This window comes from Dendropsophus ebraccatus, chromosome 3 (assembly GCF_027789765.1).
Source record: "Dendropsophus ebraccatus isolate aDenEbr1 chromosome 3, aDenEbr1.pat, whole genome shotgun sequence".
Lineage (NCBI taxonomy): Eukaryota > Metazoa > Chordata > Amphibia > Anura > Hylidae > Dendropsophus > Dendropsophus ebraccatus.
In genome coordinates this window covers 28,780,667-28,803,579 of record NC_091456.1, presented here as the reverse complement: position 1 = coordinate 28,803,579, position 22,913 = coordinate 28,780,667, and the positions used below count along the sequence as shown (strand labels likewise).

Here is a 22,913-nt window from a genome sequence, read left to right as displayed (position 1 = left end):
GTACTTCTCTTGTCACTACCTTAAATGTCATGATCACTATAGATTGCAGCGTTAAAGGGGTTAATGGTGGCTGATCGCTGCTGCCTGTCATTATCCCCGGCTCCTGGCACATTAATGTGTGCAGGGCTGATCCCACTGAGGCAGCCCTGCACACATTAAAACCCCTTCACGTCAGGAACATATATATATATATATATATATATATATACTGTATATATATATATATATATATATATATATATATATATGTATACACACACACCTACTGAACGGGGCATCAGCAGTAGTAACGTATATAGCTGTATGGCTGATGTGAAGGGGTTAAAGTCAGGGCTTACAACCTTCTAGTGCGCATACTTCTAGCTATTGATTCAGTAAGAAATACTCCAAAAAGAAATAGTAAGAACAAAAAAAATCCCGAAGAAATGTTCTTAATAAATTGGGTGGCGTGAATTGAGCAGGGATTTATATCCGATTCTAGTAAAAACATCCTTTCATTGTTATGTTAATCAATTTGCAGGTTTATCTCAATGTTTATTCTCCATGTTACATAAACCGAGAACAGGAAATACCAGTTCTGCACAGATAGAAAGGAACAGGATTCACTCCAAATTCTACAATAGGATAATAGTGACTAAACTGTTCGAAAAAGTGTAAGTGTACTTCCAAAAAAGTCTTAGGGTCCTATTACACGGAGCGATTTTTAACGATTAACGATAAACAATCGCAAACGAGATTGTTTATCGTTAACCTGAAATCGTTCACCTTATTACACAGAACGATGGTCGTTGGTTACGATTGTTACTACGATCGTTACTATGATTGTTTATTCCTTTTGATCCCAGCAAAACAATGGACAATGTGCAATTACACTGAACGATTAGTGATTAGTGCAGAACTTGAGCGAACGAACGTGGAATTACAGCGAACGATTAACAATAATTTTAGGTTCAGATCTAAATCAACGATCAACGACATACAAATGTTTATCGATCCTTGCCTGCAACTACACAGAACAATAATCGTTTAAATTTGAACAATATAATGATTTTTTGCACGATAATCGTCCTGTGTAATAGGGCCCTTACCAAATGTTAGCGGAAGAATCTTCTGCACACGTTCATATATAAGATTGTTAGATAAGTTGCCTCACCGTTCATCATGACTGGTTCCATTCATAAGTTATGCTCAGAGTCAATTCATATACTACCAAGAACGATCCCACTATTGCCCCACAGGGGACAATTATCGTGCGAAAAAATGTTATATCGTTCGAATTTAAAGATAATCGTTCTGTGTAATTGCAGGCAACGATCAAAAAATTGTTCGTATGTCATTGATCGTTTATTTAGATCTGAACCTAAAATCATCGTTAATCGTTCGCTGTAATTCCACATTTGTTCGCTTAAATTCCGCATTTTTTCACTAATCGTTCAGTGTAATTGCACAGTGTTCATTGTTTTGCTGGGATCACAAGGAATAAATGATCATAGTAACAATCGCAATAGTGATCGTAACTAACGACCATCGTTCTGTGTAATATGGTGAACGATTTCAGATTAACGATAAACAATCTCGTTTGCAATTGTTTATCGTTAGTCGTTAAAAATCGCTTTGTGTAATAGGACCCTAAGCCCTGCAGAAGACATTGGCAGGTACTCCTCCTGCTCCTGGACCCCGCCGGCTGTCTTCTTATCTCCCCTCCATCTACACCACAATCCGGCTGACGAATGCCCGCTTAGGCAGTCAGTGACTGGGGTGGGACACTGCTACACTCACTGATTGGCTGAGCAGGTTAAATGAAGTTCTGAACGTACTTGAAGTTCTGAATTATGGCATTTTTTATCTTATTTAGAATTATCTGTGGAAGTTTGTTCTGATGCTCAGCACTCCCTGGCACCGTCTCAGTCACTGGATGACATAGGGTCACTGCTGCGGTCAGTGACTGGCTGAACAGGTACCCAGTAAGTGTTGGAATGGCAATAGCATGACCAGCCTAACGGTACATTCACACACATGCGGATTTCATGCCTGCCGTTTCACTCTAGATCTGCTGTACAGAGTTCCTGCCCCAAGACAAATCAATGTGTTTTACCCCTTTCACGACCATAAGTCATTGCCAGGTCAAATTTTGAACTTTAGCTAAGCTGAAGCCCTGTTCTCTGCCCGTTCCCTTCTTCTACCGCTGTCCCAAGCTTCTCTGAGCTGGCGGCATATTCATTGCAGTAATGGATTGGAATATTCCGCCAGCTCGGGGAAGCTTGTGACAGTGGCAGGGGAGCGGGCAGAGATCAGGGCAGTGCTTTTCACTGCCTCTGCCCACCTCCCAACCCAACTCTTCCCTGTCGGCTTCCATAGCCAGGATATCAGAGGCCTCAAGGATTTCCCCCTTCTGAAGTCCTATAGATGCCAAGGCATACTGTCAGCATCGGAGAACAGCTCTAGTGCTGACAGTTGCAGTAGGTGCCTGGCTATCACTGACAGCCAAGACCCTGCCACGGATGGCAATGGCACTGCTTTTGTGTCACCCTGGAAAGGTTAATGTCGCAGCAGTCTCAGGCATAGGTTGCGGCCACATTACTGTGCAGCAGGAGGGGGTTAATATCTGCAGCAGATCCACATGTGTGAATGAACCCTAAGAAAACAAGAAACGAAAAAGGTCTGGACAAGCCATTCAATCTAAATACACACATAAAATGAAGCTGTAATGTCATTATTAAATGCTTCCCGGGTCTAAACTACAGAACTCCATCCATGCAAGACCGCATTGTTTTATAGACTAAGCAAATGAGTAAAATAAAAGAGGGGGAAAAAAGTCATCCTATTTCTGCCCCTCTCACATGTAATGGCTTAGCAGCACGCTTCCAATAAGGTTTGTATTTTTAGAACATATAATAAATGGATGTATTTGCGGATTTGGGAAGGATAACACAAGGAGCTTTAGGGAAGAATGACAGCTATATCTAGAGCAGATAGAGCACTTCTACTACTTCACTTGTCTCATCCGTTCTTCAAGCGACAAATGTGTATTTGTTATTTTTACAGCACCTGTAGTCAATTACAAAAAAAAAAATTCTGCCACCAGAATACCCCTTTAAGTTCAATGGTAATTTAGCCTTGACCTGATCAATCTGTTGGACAACACAGTTAATAAGACTAGTTATCACCAGATATCAGACGTGAGTCATGATCAGACAAAAAGAAAGTGCTCGTACCATGTCAAATTGTGATTTTATTCAAATATTTTCCAAGGGTTAGACCTTATGCAAATGTTCAGTATTTTTTTTTCAAGTTCGTAGAATCCTCCCCCTATCCACCCGTACAAATGCTAAAAATGACAAATTGGGCATACATAGTGCATCCGTGTTTCTGTAAATCCTTTTCTTTCCCAACATGTCAATTACATTGTCAGTAAAAAAAAAGTGAATCCCATTGATTTCTATAAGAGGATCCGTAAAAAAAATCTAGGCCTACACTAGGACCTGTCCTTTTTTTCAGCATTGGCTTGTAATCTATTGATAGTGTGAATAGCCCAATAGACAACAATGTGCACTAACTCGAATGCAGAAATACAGAACCGCAGATTACGGTACCTGTGAATAAGGCCTTAGGGGCCTATTCCATGGAGCGATAATCGACCGAATCAGCCCCATTTGGCCCATTATCGCTCTTTGAAATAGAGACAACGATCAGCAGATGATTGTGTCATCGGCTGATTGTTTATTTAGATTCAAACCTATAATCATCGAGCACCGACCGCGCATCGTAGATGACTGACGATTTCACAAGCACCATGCTTTACCTAAACATGTTGCAGGTCTTCTCCTTCTTCCTCCCGGTCCCGCCTGCAGCAGCAGCTTCGGTGCGGCCTGTCTTAGCTGACAAACCACTCAGCCAATCACTGGCCAGGACCGCCGCGGCCAGTGAATAGCTGAGCGGTCTGTCAGCTCAGACAGGCCGCACCGAAGCTGCTGCTGAACTTGGGTCTGGGAGGAAGAAGGAGCGCAGGAGAAGACCTGCAACATGTTTAGGTAAAGTATGGTGTTTAAACAAGGGCTGCAAGGACATCGGTAACAATGTCCCTGCAGCTCTCGCTAAACGATTATCGGGCCGTGTGATAGGCCCAGTAAACAAGCACTGATCTAGAAGATCGGCACTCGTTTACATTATTGATCAGGCCCCCATCGGCCGTAGAATAGGACCCTTAGGCTGGTTTCACACTACGTTTTTGCTGTCCCTTTAACGGATCTGTTGTATGGAAAAAAAACAGATGCATCCATTATGATCCGCTTTCCACTGACTTCCATTACAAAAAAAAAAGGGATCAGAAGACGGATCAAAATGCATGCTTTTTTTAGTGTACACATATTGTACACTATTTTAGTGTATACTTTTTTTTTTGTGTTCGCCAAAAAAACAGATGTGTTTTTGATCCTGTTTTTTTTTTATAATGGAAGTCAATGGAAAGACAGATCAAAACTGAGGCACACAAATGCATCCGTTTTTTCATCAATTTTTTTCCATGACATTGATCCGTTAAAGGACTGCAAAATCTCAGTATGACGTTAATAAAAAAAATATCACTAAATATGCAGTAAATAAAGTCAAGAATAGCCCACGAAATGGCTAAAAACTACAGCTAGACATACCCATAATTATTTACAGCTCATCAATGATAAGACGTAAGCTAGACATCAGAGTGATAAGTTGTCACTGTGACGCGAACACCAACATGTAAAGGAGTAGTATTTTTTTTTTCTCATAGATATGAGCGTCGAAGGGAAAAACAGTATTTGCTGTGTGACATAGAGACTGCAGTGTAGGTGCCAGTGATCAATGACGTCGTTTCTTACACACAGATGTCAATCAATAGAGCTAATTCATAAAAGAAGGACCATTGAGTTCCCTCAAACAACCTTGCACCGGGTTACAGATTAATGGGCTGATTTACTAACAAGACTTGTTTGGCACAGTCAGCTAGGTGTGAGCATAACCATCAGAACTGTCTGCCCTCTGTAACCTTGGGTTAGTGATTTGTGCAAATATATAGAAATATCTGTCAGTTAACTTGTTTTACTAGGTCTTACTTCCTATAGTACTGACATACAGCATATGCCTTGCAGATATACAAGATATTATGAGTGTGCTCTAAATAGAAGTGCATTGTGCTGCCTCAAAGTCCAAACCGTGATCTGTGTGAACACATCCTGAGGCCGGGTTCACGCTACTTTTTTGCGGTCCGTTTTTAAACGGTTACTTTTATCGTACAGAAAAACGTGGTCAACCAAATGGATGGACACAATATCGTCCGTTTTTGCATCCGTTTTTTTCCCCCATAAACTGGATACGTTAAACGAATGGCAAAAACGTAGAGTGAACCCAGCCTAATGTTTATAACCGCTCAGCTACCACTAGTTATCCAAAAAATCAGGCATTTTCATGAAGTATAAGGCATCGGGTTAGAATCAGACAGCATATCTGTGCTTACTGGAACCATGCTGGAGAAAACTTTGGTAAGTGCTAATGTGAATGAACAGGTCAAGGAAACAGAAAGATCCTGCACATGGCCAGACCTAACTGCAAGAGCGCTGAAAGTATAATAAATAAGACTCATACTACCTACATTGTAGTACAGTTAAATAAAAAAAGATGGTAAAAACACCCAAGTCATAAACTATACAACTATCACGAAGCACATGATCATCAGCTGGTTAGTATACCTTTGTCTTGTATTAAGCTCCATCCAAGGACTATGTCCTGTTTGCGTCTGATCTGGGGTCAAAATTAAGTTAAAGATGCAATGTTAAATGTATTTACTAACAAAATGCAGGTGAGTCTCCAGTATCCCTGTAGTGTAATCTGTTTCATCCCAGCTCAGCTACATCCCTATATTTCATTACTGCAGCTGGGTCATGTGATCACCAGTTAGACTATCAGAAAATTATACGGCTTTATGTGTAACAGGAAGTGGTGGTGTCTTGGGTCAGCTGATTTTCTATAAACTACAGCATTATCTCATCACCTATCAGATCCCTCCTTGTAACACAGACCTCCCCGCTCTCCTGTACGTAAGGGATACTCTAACATGAAAAAGCAGACAGTGTACTGCTGTGTCTCATAGTGCTATTATGTGTTACTACATAAGCAAGTAGTAAAATAATAAATAGTTTCTTAAAGGAAAAGTCTAGTGGATCATAAAAGTCAGCAGAAGGCAGGGGGAAATTGATTACAAGTACTAACTTATCTCTCCTCGTGCCCGCGCTGAGATTTTCCGCAGGACCCCCGTCGGAAGGCATTTTCCCCCCAAGTTGTGATGACGTCATGACTCAGGGAAAAAAGGCCTGTCCCGGCTGACAGACGGGCCACTCAGCCAAACAGTGATTGGGGCAGCGCCCGCCCTGGTCGCTGACCGGATGAGCAGCCAGTCCATCAGCCAGGTTGTGACGTGTCAGCACTGGAGGTGCCAGTCCTATGGCCAGTCCCACTGCTCACCGCGGGCACGGAGAGAGGTAGGTTAGTATTTGTAATCAATTCTACCCCACAACCCTGCCACTGACGGTTTTTATAATCCAACAGACTGCTTATTTAAAGGATCTGGTTTGGGGTCTGAATATATTTTGGGGTCTAATATTAATATACAGATGTGGTCTAGGAGCAGGATTTAAGCCACGCTTTTTCAAAAGGTCACTCCCATTTTTGCCAGGAGCCACTATCTACACGGTGGATATTTTTAGTAGTGCACTCTAAACTTAGAAAACTAAAAAAGTGCAACGATGCAATGGTACTTGTGAACGCCCTCTTAGGCTGGGTTCACACTGCGTTTTTGCAGTCCATTTAATAGATCCATTTTTAAATGCATACTTTTAACATACACAAAAAGATGGTCAACCACGTTTTTTGATTACACTAAAAAAAAACAGCTTTGATCCAACTTTTTTAATAAGTTTTGCATTAAATGTAAATAGACTTTAAAAGCGCAGTGTGAACGCAGCCTAACAGAAAATAGGTTATTATAAACTTTATCACAAGTCTGTAGTCACACACGCCATCTTGTATTTGCAGTTTTTTGCGCCTTCCGCAACAAGAACTTAATGTATAAATTCCCCTTTAAATGCGTGTGTGTGAGTGTGTGCTTGTCCTGACAGTAAACCTCCACTGAAACTGCGATGGGCCCCATTTTCAGTTGTAACAATGACATCATCTCTCGGCTATGTAAGGTTCTGAGTACGGGACTTGTAGAACAAATAACAGAAGTTCATGGGTGTTTATTAACGTGCGTTATGATGCAAAATCTTCAAAAACACAATGGGGGAGATTTATCAAACAAGGTGTAAAGTGAGACTGTCTCAGTTGCCCCTAGCAACCAATCAGATTCCACCTTTCATTCCTCACAGACTCTTTGGAAAATGAAAGGTGGAATCTGATTGGTTGCTAGGGGCAACTGAGACAGTCTCACTTTACACCATATTTGATAAATCTCCCTCAATAAGTCTTACTGTTCTCTACACGTTCAGTCTTGGGTATACTGGGTGTGAAGACTTGGCATCTCCGTTACACTAAAGTAATAAATTACCAACTACTTTTTTTTTTCTCGTCTGACTGCACAGATACGTGGGGGGGGAGTGCAGACCTCAGGAGCTGAAGCTTAGTAAATTAAAGCCCCACCGGAGATATGTAAGCCCCCCTAGGGGAACAACATTATAATGTTCAAATTTTTATTACGGAGGATTAAAGTGGTATTCTAGTGCACACACACACACACATTTTATCGATATACATGGCTGCTACATCATATGTAATAATCTGGTGATATCAAATGTGGAAATTATTAGTCTCGTCTCAACATTTCTCAATGTTGATGGGAATTGCTCTTGAGCTGCACTGTGCACATGATTATATAGGTACGGCGTATATCTGCTAATAAATCCCGCTAAAAATAATAATAATAATAACAACAATACATACATTTCACTATAAACATGTCACCACTGCAGCTAGCAAACAGCAACAAAAAAAGTGAATGCCTGCCAAAAGATGAAAAAGTTATCACCCAACAATAACAACCAGTTGTGATGTATTTGAAGTGGTTAGAAAACCCCTTTAAGTGTCCTTATCGTACCAAGCGTCATATGCCTTTCTATAAACAAGTAAACGGATAAGGGAGATCTTTAAAGGGGGTTGTCCAGCGAAAATCTTTTTCTTCCAAATCAACTCATATCAGAAAGTTATATAGGTTTGTAATTTACTTCTATTTAAAAATCTTAAGTCTTCCCATACTTATTAGCTGCTGTATTTCATGTAGGAATTATTTTCAGTCTGACACAGTGTTCTCTGCTGACATCTCTGGCCGGGACAGGAACTCTGTCTCGGTTTTCTATAAATCCCCATAGAAAACCTCTCCTGCTCTGGACAGTTCCTGTCTCGGCCAGAGGTGTCAGCAGAGAGCACTGTGTAAGACTGAAAATAAAACACCACTTCCTGCAGGACATATAGTAGCTAATAAGTATGGGAAGGCTTGTGATTTTTTAATAGAAGTAAATTACAAATTTATATAACTTTCTGACACCAGTTAATTTGAAAGAAAAAGATTTTTGCTGGACAACCCCTTTAAGCCCAGAACTATGAAGCTTTGCTGAAGTGGAATATGGCCATGGACTTGGACCCAATGCTAGCCGGCAGAGACAATCGGGGAAATTCATCAAGGGTTTTGCGCCTATTTTTAGGTTAATCATTAAAGTTCTACTTAGGAAGCAGTATTCAACTATTTCTTTTTTTTTTAATCTGCCTGTCTTGAGTATTCACCCAAAACTTTGCAGAATCCGGGATTAGCGCCCAATTTATCATTTGCGACTTTTTAAAAAGTCACACAAACAGGGGCAGGCCTACGTCTGGTCAGTACCAGGTTAATATGCTTGCGCAATTTTTGCAACTTTTTTTTTTTGCAACTTTTTACTTAGATGCGTTCACTATGGCAGCCCTACATTTTAATAAATTAGTCACAATATATTGGAATAAAATATATACCAATCCGCATTAGAAGAGTCGCACACATTAGACTCCTTAGTAAATGTCCCCCTATGTGCTATTCGGAATAATCAGCATTTTATATTTTTAGTGATCTTATAACATGTAACTACTGGTAACAAAAAAATAAATAAATAAATTATAACTATCAAACTAGCTATAATTAAACCACCAAAAAGTCACACACATTACAGATCTTGGCGAATTTTAGCTCTGGATCACAAGACACATCCGACACGTATTAAAGCGCACAGGCCATTATTATTTTAGCACCGATTTCTTACGTCTACCATGTCTATCAAGCGCTCAGAACTGCGGCTTGTCACGCTGAATGTCACACCTCATCCATATGTAACACGGAAAATGTGACATTTCTTTACCTATTTACCCAAACATCCCATCTATAAGTAATACATAAAGGTGATAAAATCCCATCAAGTGAGGTGTGAGCTGAAAAGGTGTCAACTATTTCAACTCTTCGCGAGACGTAATTAACTAATATTCTATACTTTCTGGATGTATTTACAAAGTCCATTTGCATAAATTAAACTTTGAATGATGTTTTTTTTTTTTTTTTTTTTTTTTCTCACACACAGACCTGAGATACTACAGATGGCAGAATAATGCAGGGACGTAAGACATAAACCGACGTAAGTATCAAAACAATGATATCGCCCATAATAACCGATGGTGTATCTTATAAGACATATGTTTCTGTATATTATATGTTTTTACCTAATATGCTATAGTAAATATAGTAATAGTAAACTAAAGATACTAGTCTTCAGGTTATGTTTACAACCAGTAAGATAAAAGCAAAATACGGCCGTTATAATATGACAATGGGAAAATGGTTGCCAGTTCACACACCGTATAGAATAACGATTGTTATTAATTACAACCATCCATATAATGATTATTTACGACCTACTTTTGCAAAAAACTGCAGTTTTTCCCCCATCAGTTCAAACACTGTTTTTTTTTACTTTAAATGACATCCGTATTTTGATTTTATTTTATTATGTGTGAACATAGCCTAAGGCTGTTTTCACACACTGTCCAAATGACTGTCATTTTTATTGGACGGCTGCCCTTTAAAGACAGATAACGGTTGTTATTTTTAAACAACAGCCGTTATTCATATAATAACAGCTGCTTTTTTAACCGGCTGCCCTTTAAAATTGAATAAGTGTCATTATTTTAAAAGAATAGCTCTTCATTTACGACCTTCTTTTGCAAAAAAAAAAACTGCAGTTTCCCCCCCCCCCCCCATCAGTTCACACATTGTTTAATTTTCACTTCAAATTACGTCCGTATTTTGATTTTATTTTATTGTTTGAGAACACAGCCTAAAGCTATGTTCACACTGTCAAAATGACGGCCATTTTTATTGGACGGCCGCCCTTTAAAGACATATAACGGTTGTTATTGTAAAACAACAGCCGTTATTCGTATCATAACGGCCACTGTTTTAACCCAACACAGCAGGGTTTCTCAAGGTTGAACCTGATGGACTCTTACCTTCTTTCAACCTTATTAACTATGTTACTATGTATGTAAAATAACGTCCGTTATTTGACGTTAAATGGCGTCCGTCCAATAAAACAGGTCGTTTTGAGGGTGTGTGAACATAGCCTAATACTCTTTTTATGAGACTTTTTGAACCTACACATGATGTAATCATGTTATATGTGGATTAGTACTGTGTGACTACTGTTAACGTTTCTAAATTTTATTCTATTGTATTTCACGTGGTGCAGAATGAGACGGCATATAGTCTCACAGTGTGACGAATAATAGAGCCATTATAAAGTTATGGTAAAAAAACAAACAAAAAAAAAAAGGAATGTACTTTTCTCATCCTTTTTGATGCAGCATGGTAATGGGGGGGGGGGGGGATCTCTCTTCTTGGTGTGAATACACCCTGGGGCAGCCTCAAAGAGTTAAGCAATTAATTCAGCTCTGCTACATTAAAAGAGTTCCCCATACCTACTGGACGATGAGAAAGAAATACACAATTCTCACTGATTCCTGTATTCACTAGCCGATTCATTCACTGTGGCCTATGTATACAGGAGAAGCAGTAGCAGCAATAGCACGCTATACAACTGCATTGGTTCATTAATTCTGGATAATAATTTCCTGAAACATAAACAACGGGAACTTGAGTTAACTTTACCTTGCTCGATTCTATTCATATCTCATTGTTTCCCTTTGTTTTTTTTTCTTAACAGAAATTATTTGTCAAGAAACCTCTTGGTGGGAAGAATGACTGCACTGGAGTATTCACCCGTCCATGAAAATTTATTGATATAGTCTGCAGATCTTCTCCAAACCTAGTACAGCAGCAGCAACACTCACACGACTGTAACCCCTTCCGTCTAGAGTCCTGTCGGAATTTCATCGGGACCTATTCCGATGCTGGCTTAGAGATATCTGCTGTTTTTTTTTGTTGTTTTTTTTTGTGCCATGATAAAGGAGCACTGTATTAGCTACAGTTTAAGATGCATTAGGCTCTGTCACGTATTGCAAGAAGTGTAAGCTTCTTTTACTGTGTCAATTCTGTTTTTTGACATCTAGCTCTTACTCCTGGCTTGCATCTCCGTGCAGGGACACCTTTTCAGCACTTGCACTGAGGCATGTGACAGTTTTTTATGTTATTTTAATAGTGCCACTGCTGCCTTTACACCGAGATTGAGATTCGATAGACATCAACATGAGGTACTGAGCACCGAAATGACACTTAAACACAAGAAAAATAAGTCCTCCGACAAAGCCATTTCTATGGGCTCCTATCTTAGACGTGATAACTTCGAGTGTTAATGCAACGACGACGATGGAGACGGCGTTGGCGTCGTTTCTTTACCGCCTTGCTGAGCTGTAGAATCCAAACGTATGATGAGATGTCTCAAACTATATTTAATTTTTGGAAAAGTCGTCATTCGCTGCTTATATCACTGCCGTTGAAATGATCATCCTACTTTTTTGGGGGGGCGGTAAGAAACCAACCCTATCAGGATAATGGCACCATTCCACCTTGTTGGAAGTCAAGCCATTGGGTGTGACTCCACCATAGACAAGCACTCAACTGTTGGCTGCCGCACTATGTAGAAGGGAGTCGCTAGGCCCCTTGCCAGAATAAAGGAGCATCTCTTCCTGAAGAGCGATCCAAAAAGTGAGGTTGGGAATTTTTAAATTTTATTCATTCGATATAAAATGTGCATTTATCTACGGGATCTGTCATATTAGGTCGTCCCAGTTTAGTCTTACTAAAGTAAACTTGGACACTGCATGTAAAGCTAAGAAAATCAATGATGGCAGGAAAAAAATAAAAAAGTGGTAGGGTTAGGGTTATTTTTTAACCAAATCAATGTTTACTAAAAGGGATAACTACCTATAATTTACTTTTTGTTGGCTACGACTGGTGTATTTGGTCACTTTACCATCAAATCTAGGAAGTTCATGTAAACTAGGAGAATAACATATATATCTATTAGGGGAGGATACAATAAAAAAAAAAACATTTTTCACATAACATGGTGATGGTTTATGCTTGAGTACTTTACAGTCGATAAATGGTACTTTCCTCCTGGAGGGTTAAAATGCCGGATATAAAACCCAGCTGCAGGTAAATGGCATGTGGGCTATGGAACAATCACATAGAAGTGAGGTCTGGGGATGTTGTCAGAACATAATATGACATTGTAGACTAATTACTTCTTCATACAAACACTCACTGAGGCTATTTACACTATTGACTGCCATAGAGTGGATAATGGTTACCTTACTGTGCATTATATACTAATGGAAACCAATAAGACTGGGAAATGGATGATACATACAATCAAGGTCGCATCCCCCTTTCTGTCATCCCCAACCCTCTTTACAACATATTGTAGCTATTACATAACATCAGTAAGCTCTGGTCTGACAATATACCTAGGTGTAACAGAGATTTTTATTCAGTGTTTTTGTTTTTCTTTGTATTACTCAATCTTTCAAAATTTTTCCCATAAATATATATATATATTTTTTTTTTTACTGTGCAAAATCTCACTTTTTCATCTATTCACTGTTAATTCTAACACCAGAAGGACACAAATGATCCAAGCAAGTGGATCAAGAACATAAAATATTACACCTTAAAGAATAAAATTGTATATTGAGCTAAAATATAAAAAGAAAAACTGAGCAAAATTAAATTTCCTCTATCTATAATCTGCTAGGCTGAAATCATGTAATGTAATCATATACTATGCCACGTCTGGGAATTTAAAAAAATTTCAATTTGGCAAATTTTTATAAACTGACAAAATAGTCTAAATAATAAATAAATAACTAAACCTACCAAATAGACTATGTCAGGAATGGTAAAATCTCGCACATATGGATCCAGGCTATGAAACTACATAGAAAAAAATGAGCCTTCTTGTCTTACTTGCTTTCCTGTTCAGGTTTACATACTAATTTTTTTTCTTAAACTTCCTTTTTTTTTTTTTACCAGATTATTTGTTTTGTTGGACTTTTTACTGTGGCATTATGACATTACAATTGCATTTTAAGAGGTTGGTGTCTTCCAAATGCTCTCATATAATGGAACATTTTTTTTTTTCCCCGACTGCTCTCAGCTAATCCTTGACAGCTCATTATACAGCAAGCAAAAGGATCAGAATATTGAATTTTGACCTCTGCTTTTAATGACGTATAAGTGGGTGGGGAACTGAGTGAAGAGGAGAAAATATATTCCTATGACAATTACTGGAACTCATGTGAAAGAATACCTTACCTCTTATGATCTGTCATCGTATCTCTTATTTGATGTTTGCCTGTAATTTTTGTTTTGTTTTTTTTTACGTTTATATTTTGGCACCAAAATAAGGATCTTGACCACAAAAAAAAACAAAAAAAACATAAAAATCTATAACTATACTATAAAGGTAGTACATTACATTCTCTATGCTATAATATATCTACTTACTTATCATCACTATTCAATCAACATTACACCACACATGCAAAGTGTGTATGTATATGTGGGAAGAGAGATAGATAGATAGATAGATAGATAGATAGATAGATAGATAGATAGATAGATAGATAGATAGATAGGAGATAGATAGATAGATAGGAGATAGATGATAGATAGATAGATAGATAGATAGATAGATAGATAGATAGATAGATAGATAGGAGATAGATAGGAGATAGATAGATAGATAGATAGATAGATAGATAGATAGATAGAAGATAGATAGATAGATAGATAAATAGATAGATAGATATATAGATAGATAGATAGATAGATAGGAGATAGATAGATAAATAGATAGATAGATAGATAGATGATAGATAGATAAATAGATAGATAGATAGATAGGAGATAGATAGATAGATAGATAGATAGATAGATAGGAGATAGATAATAGATAGATAGATAGATAGATAGATAGATAAATAGATAGATAGATAGATAGATAGATAGGAGATAGATAATAGATAGATAGATGATAGATAAATAGATAGATAGATAGATAGATAGATAGATAGATAGATAAAGCGGCATGATTCCATTACAATACCAGCTTTAAATATTAACTCTAGATATTACAGTAAACATGTAGGACAGACGGACAGATAGATATAGACATACACACACACACACACACACACACACACATATATATATATATATATATATATAAACTATTAATATGTTACATACAGTGTGCCTTCTGATATATTGTATTGTTATAGTGATAGAATCTAGCTACTATTTGACAGTTCTAAGGGGGGGAGGGGTCACTCCCAGCTGCCTAGTGCGGCAAGGGATAAGTATCTATTTACAAGTGCCACTTTTGGAGCTTCTTCAATGATTAATGAATACATCAAAAAATTGCATCTTGCCTATCAAGGTACTTTGTAAAGGTATCACAGGATGGGAATTTGCTACTTAAGGTCTTATATTATCTCACACAATTGCATAAAATAAAAAATAAAAACACTACATATCTGGAGCAGTCAATGGTGGTCAATAAAAAAAAAAATTAAAAAATACTTTTTTCAGTATTCTTTCTCTAGAATGTGTCCTACTGTTATAACCATCTTATATCATTTGAAATATTAAAAGAAAATTAGGAAAAAAGGATGAATAAATGTATTTAAAGCTGTCCACAACCATAATACCTGGGTCTATTTTTCTTTCTTTTTCACAGAAAACCATATGTAAAAATATTCAGCTCCTTTAGTCTTGAAAGTCAATAAATAAAAAGCAATTGAAATTACATTTAACAGCATTTTGGCTAATGACTATAATTTGTCACCGAGTATGCCCTGCCGCTATTGAAATGTAGACATACTTTAATTGCCCATGGGGTAAAGATGGGCTAATTATGAAAAAAAAAAAAAAAAAAAAAAGTTTGCCGTGCACCATCCAGGATGACATAAAAAAAAGCTCAGCGCGCAGCAGCTCTTTGAAATGTTCACTGGGAGAATTATCTGTGTCTGCTCTTTATCATTGCAATCAGCTCATCCAGATCATTTATTAAAAGACATCAAGTCTATGGCATACAAATCCTTCATAGATGACTATTTTACATTTAAAAGAGCTACAAAACCGCTTATTATCCGCCTAATAAAAAAGAAGAGCATCCTAATCTGTGACATAAAATCTATTTATACATATTGTTCCGCATACATTAAAAAAAAAAAAAAAATTCTAAATGTATCTCCAGGAACAGAACTGAAATCCACATTGAAAAGTTATGACCGCATTATAGACAAATGGACTATGGTGTAGAGAGCAGGACACATGTGTGTAAGTGGGTACTGGGGAGAGAAGATTTTGGGGGGGGAAATCCATACACAGGAGGAAAATGGTTTAAAATAAAGAGGCAAAAAAAAAAAAAAAAATCCACGTGATAATAAACATCCAGTGTAACTTGTATCCATTTACATCCAGCTCGATTAACACCTGTGTGGTTTTAAGTTACATGTTCCTGCAGAGCAAATGTCAAATGAAGGCATTTGCAGAGACCTTAGGAATTTTAAGGGAAAAAAAAAACATAATGGATTTAACCCTCGCACTGCTAGAACTATCCCCCCCACCCCCCTAAAGACAAAAACAACCATTTCTTTGTGAAGCAGAATGAAGATTTCCTCCATATAAGACTGCAGGTATTAACTAACGTGTGTCAGATATATATATGTATATATATATATATATATATATATATATATATATATATATAATCATATTTTACATTCTCCTATTTGGAATTATTTTGTGGTAAATTTAAAAAAAAAAAAAAAAAAAAACTCCACTGAAGTGCAAAGGTTATGGCGGAAGGTTAAACGCTTGTGGCCATTGATAATAAACAGAAAATGGCTTTTGAGAAAGAACAGGGAGCGATTGTTGGGACACTGACTTGAGTTTCCACAATTTGTATAGACAAAGTAGGGACTAACCTGGTTTACTGGCATGAAATGGATTTGATCAAATGTAACGTCCCCCCCAAAAAAACCGCCTGCACTCTTAGGTGTCTCTGTATTAATAGTGTCTGTGAGCACGTCCAGCTCTCCCCTGGCCATGGGGGCATCAAGTTCAAATGAATAGAAACAATAGGGGGGGGAATCATCATAATATTTCATCTCAGGTCACTACATAATAATAATAATATTTATTGTTATTACTACTAAAATAACTTATACTCTAAGTATGCATGGATCTTTGTATATAATACAAAATATCTATGAAATTTTCTGGAATATATACTAATAATTTTAAGTATCATATGCTATTCAACAATATGTATACCTTACTATATAGTCAATTTCTTCATGCTATGATATAATTTCATTCCAATCATTGTACACTACCATTAAACTATAACATGTATTATTATTATATTTTATTATTATTTGGTGTATATTTTTGTTGATTTATAGTGTGCTGTGAAATGAAGGGACATATAAATAGTATAAAATGTAGCTATATTATCTCTATGTGCACAGCCATGAATGACTGAAGAAGGGGGGGCACTGCCATAGGAAGCCCCACTTAAAAATCAAGATGAAGGGCCCCAAGCTCTCACCAATTGAAGCTGTTGCAGGAGCAAAGCGTGGGGAATGCTGATGTGCTCCTGCGTCTGCTGTGCTATGCATGCTAAAGATTCATTCCTCAAACAGTGGCCCTCCTGAGCTGAGCATTAAACAGGGACAAAGAGGCAACCAGCGGGGGCTTCTATTCATGCTTCAAAACCCAAAGCTGTAAAGCCAACCAAAACCATGGCTATTAAATGATGCACTTTAAACCAGCCAAACTCTTTTTTTTTTTTTTTTTTAACTTCCCCTTAACCTATCCCCCTAATATCTTAAGTCTTTTGATCCTCTAATGGTCTTCTTCAGTAAATGCTAGACTCCAGCCTATCACTAATAGAAATCAGCTATTTAAGAAAGCAAACTGGGATTTCCCATAGCATTACAATATGGAGTGAATTGTTGCCTATTTAAAGAAGAGATTGGATTAAAGGCAAACGCTTTTTCTTTCACCTTGCGTTTGTAACAGTGAATCAATCTAAACTGACCAGTCACCAGTCCACACGCAGCCTATGGCCCAGGAATACACTAGCTACAATTCACACTGTGCAAAAATAACAAAAAAATAAAATTAAAATAAAAAGCAAAGACAATAAACTGGGAAATTTGTGAAAATAAAGTTATATTAGATTCCATTTCAAGAACATTACAAAATATATGGAGGCAAGAAATAAATACATTACAGATATTTTTGTTGTTGTTTTTGTTGTCTGAAACCTCATAGGATATATATAAAATTTTTTTTTTTTCAGAATAACAATGCTATTCAACATGAATAAAAAATATTCAATAACACATCCCATAGAATCCAGAAACATCATATTGCATGTGTGCGCACATATTTACATGTACCCTATAGATCAATACACACACACACAATGAAAACTGTACAATTTACATAGACTTCTGCATGTGTTCTTAACAGAGAATTATACAGCATCTTAGGTGACTAGCATTGGCCCCTAAATAACCTCAAAACAATAAGAGAGTTGTATGAGAGCCTATAGACAAACATGAGAGTACCTCCTAATGTGAAGAGGGTGAAGGGCTATATATCTCATGTAGGTTTTCTAAATTGAACTGTAAACATTGATTCCCCTCTTGTCCCTCGCCCCGCAGGCGGCTCCTATTAATTAACTGATAGCATTTTATCAGGGAGGTGAATAGGAAAGAATGGTTCCTCTTTTGTCTGCTATGAAATGTGGGTCGTGGGATGAATCTGGCCTCACAGGCTGTCATTTAACCATCCGAATAGGCTGGTTTGGAGAAGATCTACAGCTACCTGGTGGTGACTTCATTCTAAGCCCCTTTAAGTTTGTAAATGTGATTGCTACATGCCCACACTTCAATCATTGGCTCTGTCATTTATTTGCTGGTCAATGGGACAAGAATTCAGGTTATTTGTTTGGCAAAGTTGACAAAGACAAAAATAAAAAAAAATATACACTGGCAACATGACATCACTGCAAAAGTAAGGTGAACCAAGGAGTACTCTCAAAGTGTATAATTAAATGTATATACCTTCTTTGTTGGTTTGTTGGCTCTTTGATTTATCCCAAGGGGTGATAGATTTGTCCTCTTCTTCTCCCTCCATCAATGATTTCTCATTAGGCATGTACCAGGTAGAATTATGCTCTGCCATGAGAGAGTCAAGGTCTATCGTACTCATAGAATTTTTGACGACATTGTCAGAGCAACAACTGTTCAATTCGCTGTCCACATTTTGAGCAGTACAGTCAGTTTTTTTATTCTTCATCCCCAAGGGCTGGTCTTCAGAAATGCTGAACTGCTGTCTCTGAAGTTGTATCTGTGCTTGCAGTATCTCTAGAGGGTGGATCTCATCCTGGGTTGATGTGCTAGTTGGAGTGCGGACCTGTTCCATCCCTGGAGTGCCAGGGTGGCCAGCCCCGGTACTGCTCAACCCATAACTGTCCGGGAGAGAGGTAGTGTTATTTAGCATATTTAGACCCATTGGTTTTTGTCCGTTAAGAAGTCCGTGTTCGTTCCGTTGAATTTTTGGAGACCCTGTTACCAAAGGACAGTTACTCGGTTTAGATATGTTGTTATCTGAACTAGAAGAAACTTCGTCTTCGTTGCCATAGGTGGTGTTGACATCTTCGGAGAAGTCAACGTGAGGCGAGCTACTATCGGATTTAGTCACACTTTGAATTCCACTGTCCAAAGATGACATGAGGTCAGGTTGATCACTAAGTAGTAGCTCACCCCCTTTAGCCCAAGATGGAGAGGTCAGAGGCTTGTCATGCGGAGTCCCACCAGGCTCTACTGTATTGGCAGCCTGGCCCTGTTGCCCTGGGCTGACCACAGCGCCCCCACTGTCTGCAGAATATTTATCAAAATAATTACCTGGGCTCACATGTCCACTGTCTCTTTTTCTCCTACCCCTCCCACGTCCACCACCAGTTACTGGTTTGCCATCATTGCCAGGAGTAACTTCCATACTGTAGTTTGGGGATAGGCTGGTTTCTCCCTGGGCAGCTTGAGATGCCCCATTTTGCCCGGCAGGTTTGCTGTTGTTACTGGAAGCACCAGGCCCCTGACTACCTTGGGAAGAAGCCCCGGGGAAATACTCAGCACTAGCGCCATTCCCACTGTTGTTATTTAGTTCACTCTCGGTTTGGCTCAGCTTTCTTTTGCCCTCAGCTTGGCTTTTTTTATTAAACGTTACATTGAGGTTCGGGGCACCTAAGCTGGCGATCATATTCTGACAGGCCGTGGAAAGGGCGGCTAAACAGCTTTGTCCAAACATATTTTCTTTTGCGCTAGATTTAGTGAAGGAACCTAGGGAAAGCGCCCCCAACTTACTAGCCGTGGAGCGCTGGGTGGACTGGAAATCTGACTGAGGTGGGTAGGAACTTGGGGATGAGTTGACACCTGTTGGATTATGAGGTGTCGACTGTCTATTTGCCCCAACGAATGGAAATCCCGACTGCTGCCCTATAGCTGGCGTTGTGAAATCTGGGGGACCTCTGCGATCATTGGTGGTACTATTCATGCCCACCCCTCCACCCGGTGACTGCATTTGAGATAAGTTAGTAATGTTGTTGCCAAACTGAGAGTGCATGCTTGGAGAATGCAAGGCCTGGACATGCCCTTCCCCTGGCATCCCCAATGGCTCCTGGAGACCCATCCTATTAACCCCTGGTCTATACAGCATAGCCGACCCATTCTGCTGTAAGTTAATATCATGGGATGCAGGATCTGCAGGGATACTAGACCCGGCCATTCTCCTTTGCAGAATATCTCCCGGTGGGTGAGGTCCGGGAAACCAAGTACTTTCCTGCCCTACATGTGGATTCTGTGGGTCAAAGTTACCAATCCTTCCCCCTTCCCGATCAAAGTTAGGCTGCGGCATGCTCCCCACTTGACCTCCGTGGACAATGCCGCTTTGATTCACCTCCCCGTGATGGCCCAATTGCTGGAGATTAGCCTGTCTCATTCTCTGCTGTTGGTTTCTGGAAGCCATTTGTTTAATCATCATTGCTGCATTCTGCCTCTGCTGGATGGACTGGTGGTCGGAGCCGGGGTGCTGCAATGAAGGACCAGGGGGGAAGTTTTCTGGCACTTGGGGAGTGTAGTCACCTGCCAGTCCAGGGTAGGTGGAAGGGGAGAGGTGGCTGTCCATGCCGGCATTGTGAATGCTGCTGTTATTCCAGGCGGCACAGTTCTCGTGGTTATTCGGAAAGTCAAACCTGGGCCTTTTGGTAACATTCATGTACGGGGCATCAAAGTGTTGCAATCTTTGATTTGGAGGTTGCTGTGGAGGTCCCTGCTGCATATTGAACATAGACTCGGAATATGTATGCATATTTCTGTTCTCTAGTCTCTGGATGGGATATTCAAACTGCGAATGCTGGTTCTGCATTACTGGTCCATTGTCGGGCAGGTTCGGGTTGGAGGTACTGCCTTCTGTTTGCTGCTGCTGCTGCCTGGTGAGTGTTGGCGGGCAAGAGTTTTGTCTGGCAAGTAAACCTGTCGGCTGCTGCTGCTGTTGTTGCAGAAGGGGATGCCTGGCACTGACCGCAGGCTCCATGCCCACTGGCATTTTACGAGCACCTCCAAACCTCTCAAAGAATACCCCGTGCTGTTGCTGCTGCGGGTGGACCTTAGTCATGCCCACCATCCCAGGAGGTCTTGGCAAAACAGAAGCACCAGGAAAAGCACCGGCGGAAACCTGTCTCCCAGCTGCATAATGCCCCTCAGAATCAGAAGGAGAAAACACAGGTACCTCAAAGTGTCCGGCCGGACCCTCGCTGGGATAATTGTATTCCAGTGGATCGACGCTCCCTTGGTTGTGGATTCTCCTTTGTTCCAAAGTATGGGAATCAGAAGAGGTGGATGAGGGAAGCCCATGGAAGGAGGCAGCCCGGTTAGGAGACTGGTCCAGGGGCAGGCAGGGCGCAGGGACGGCATGGTTGGAAGCGGTGGAGTTGGAGTGCTGAAATTCTGGAAGATTCCCTGTTCTCTGCTGGCTGAAGCCTTCTCCTGCCTGGTTCTCCGCTGCCAGATGTTCGTAGCCTTCTCCAAAGGCTTGCTGGCTTCCAAGATTATTGTTGTAACCCATAAGACGTCCGCCGTGCAGGCAAGACGCCGTGGCCTCGGGACCACCAAAGTTGCCACCGAAGTGGGGGTGATGCTGGTGAGGGTGCCCATGGTGATGCTGCGGCTGCTGGTTGTTGAAGAAACCATGGACTGGCTGAGGCTGCATGCCACCTGCATGGAGCTCAGAGTGCCCCCTGGCATGGTACCCATAAGGCTCTCCATTCAGGCTGAGGTTGATGCCCATCATGGAGGGCTCGTTCATAGCTCCTATAGAGGGGTCCACGGCTGCAGGGGGGCCCCCGGGGTGGAAGGCTGCGGCCGCAGCTGCTGCAGGGTTCTTGAAGTGGGAGCTCATGCCGAGGCCAGGCTGCGGGAAGCTCCGCTCTCCTTGGCCAGCGCTTCTGCTATTGATCTGCGGCTCAAACTGCTCCAGCCCGAACATAATTCCACACACTGATCAATAAGTCATGACAGTCCTGCGCTCCGGTGTCACTGCTCGGGACTCAGGATCGCACTGGAAGACGCCAAGTGTGACTGCTCACATGGTGTAATGTGACCGGGCCTGCGGGATCACACGGTGCCAACACTCCTCCAACAACAAGCGGAGTCCGGGGGGCGCACGGCGGCACCAGCACCACCACCTCAGCGGTCACCCGACGCGGAGCACGCTCACTACATCCACATCCGACCGACGATGGCTGCTGCTCGTGCTGCTGTAACTTCCATGGCAGGAGCTGCTGGCGGTGCCCGGTGCTGAGCGGTGCCCGGTGCTCGGTGTCAGCCCCGCGCTCTGTGTGTCTCCTCTGCCCCGCACAGCAGCAACAAGTTTTGCATTTCAGCGATGAATCCCTCACAGCGGCTCCAGCCAATGTCAGCGCGCGGAGGGGGCGGGGCCGCGGCGTTTAAGGTGGTCCGGCCACATTACAGCGCTGACTGTACACCTAGAGCCATCGGCTGCCAGCAGACTGTGCCATAGGAAAGCATAGGAGAGCCGCCCGATAACCGGGGAGCTGCGCTGGCTGACTGGCTGCGAGCTCAGCCCGTATCCTTTTGTTACCGGCTCCGCCACACACCGGGGCTGCCACAGGAGCCGCCGCTTATTGTTCTCCCCTGACAGCTCGGTGTGATGGGGCCGCCGCCGCCGCCGCCTGCTCCTCTGCCTCCACTACTCCCGCACTATAGCTGTATACTGTATATAGGAGCCTATGGAATACGCCATAATAATCCCCCAGCCA

The 22,913-nt window shown here is 40.6% G+C and overlaps 1 protein-coding gene across 2 annotated transcripts in view; it reads right to left on the bottom strand.

The window, feature by feature from the left end:
• Nucleotides 1-22,587, bottom strand: part of MN1 (MN1 proto-oncogene, transcriptional regulator) — a 56,530-nt gene extending 33,943 nt beyond the window's left edge. For both annotated transcript variants that reach the window (XR_011362102.1, XM_069961299.1), the window contains exon 1: nt 18,640-22,587. Coding sequence is in view for 1 of the 2 variants with exons in the window: in XM_069961299.1 (XP_069817400.1) it covers nt 18,640-22,120 (3,481 nt within the window). In the remaining variant the exon portion in view is untranslated. The remainder of the gene's footprint in view (nt 1-18,639) is intronic.
• Nucleotides 22,588-22,913: the final 326 nt, after the last annotated feature.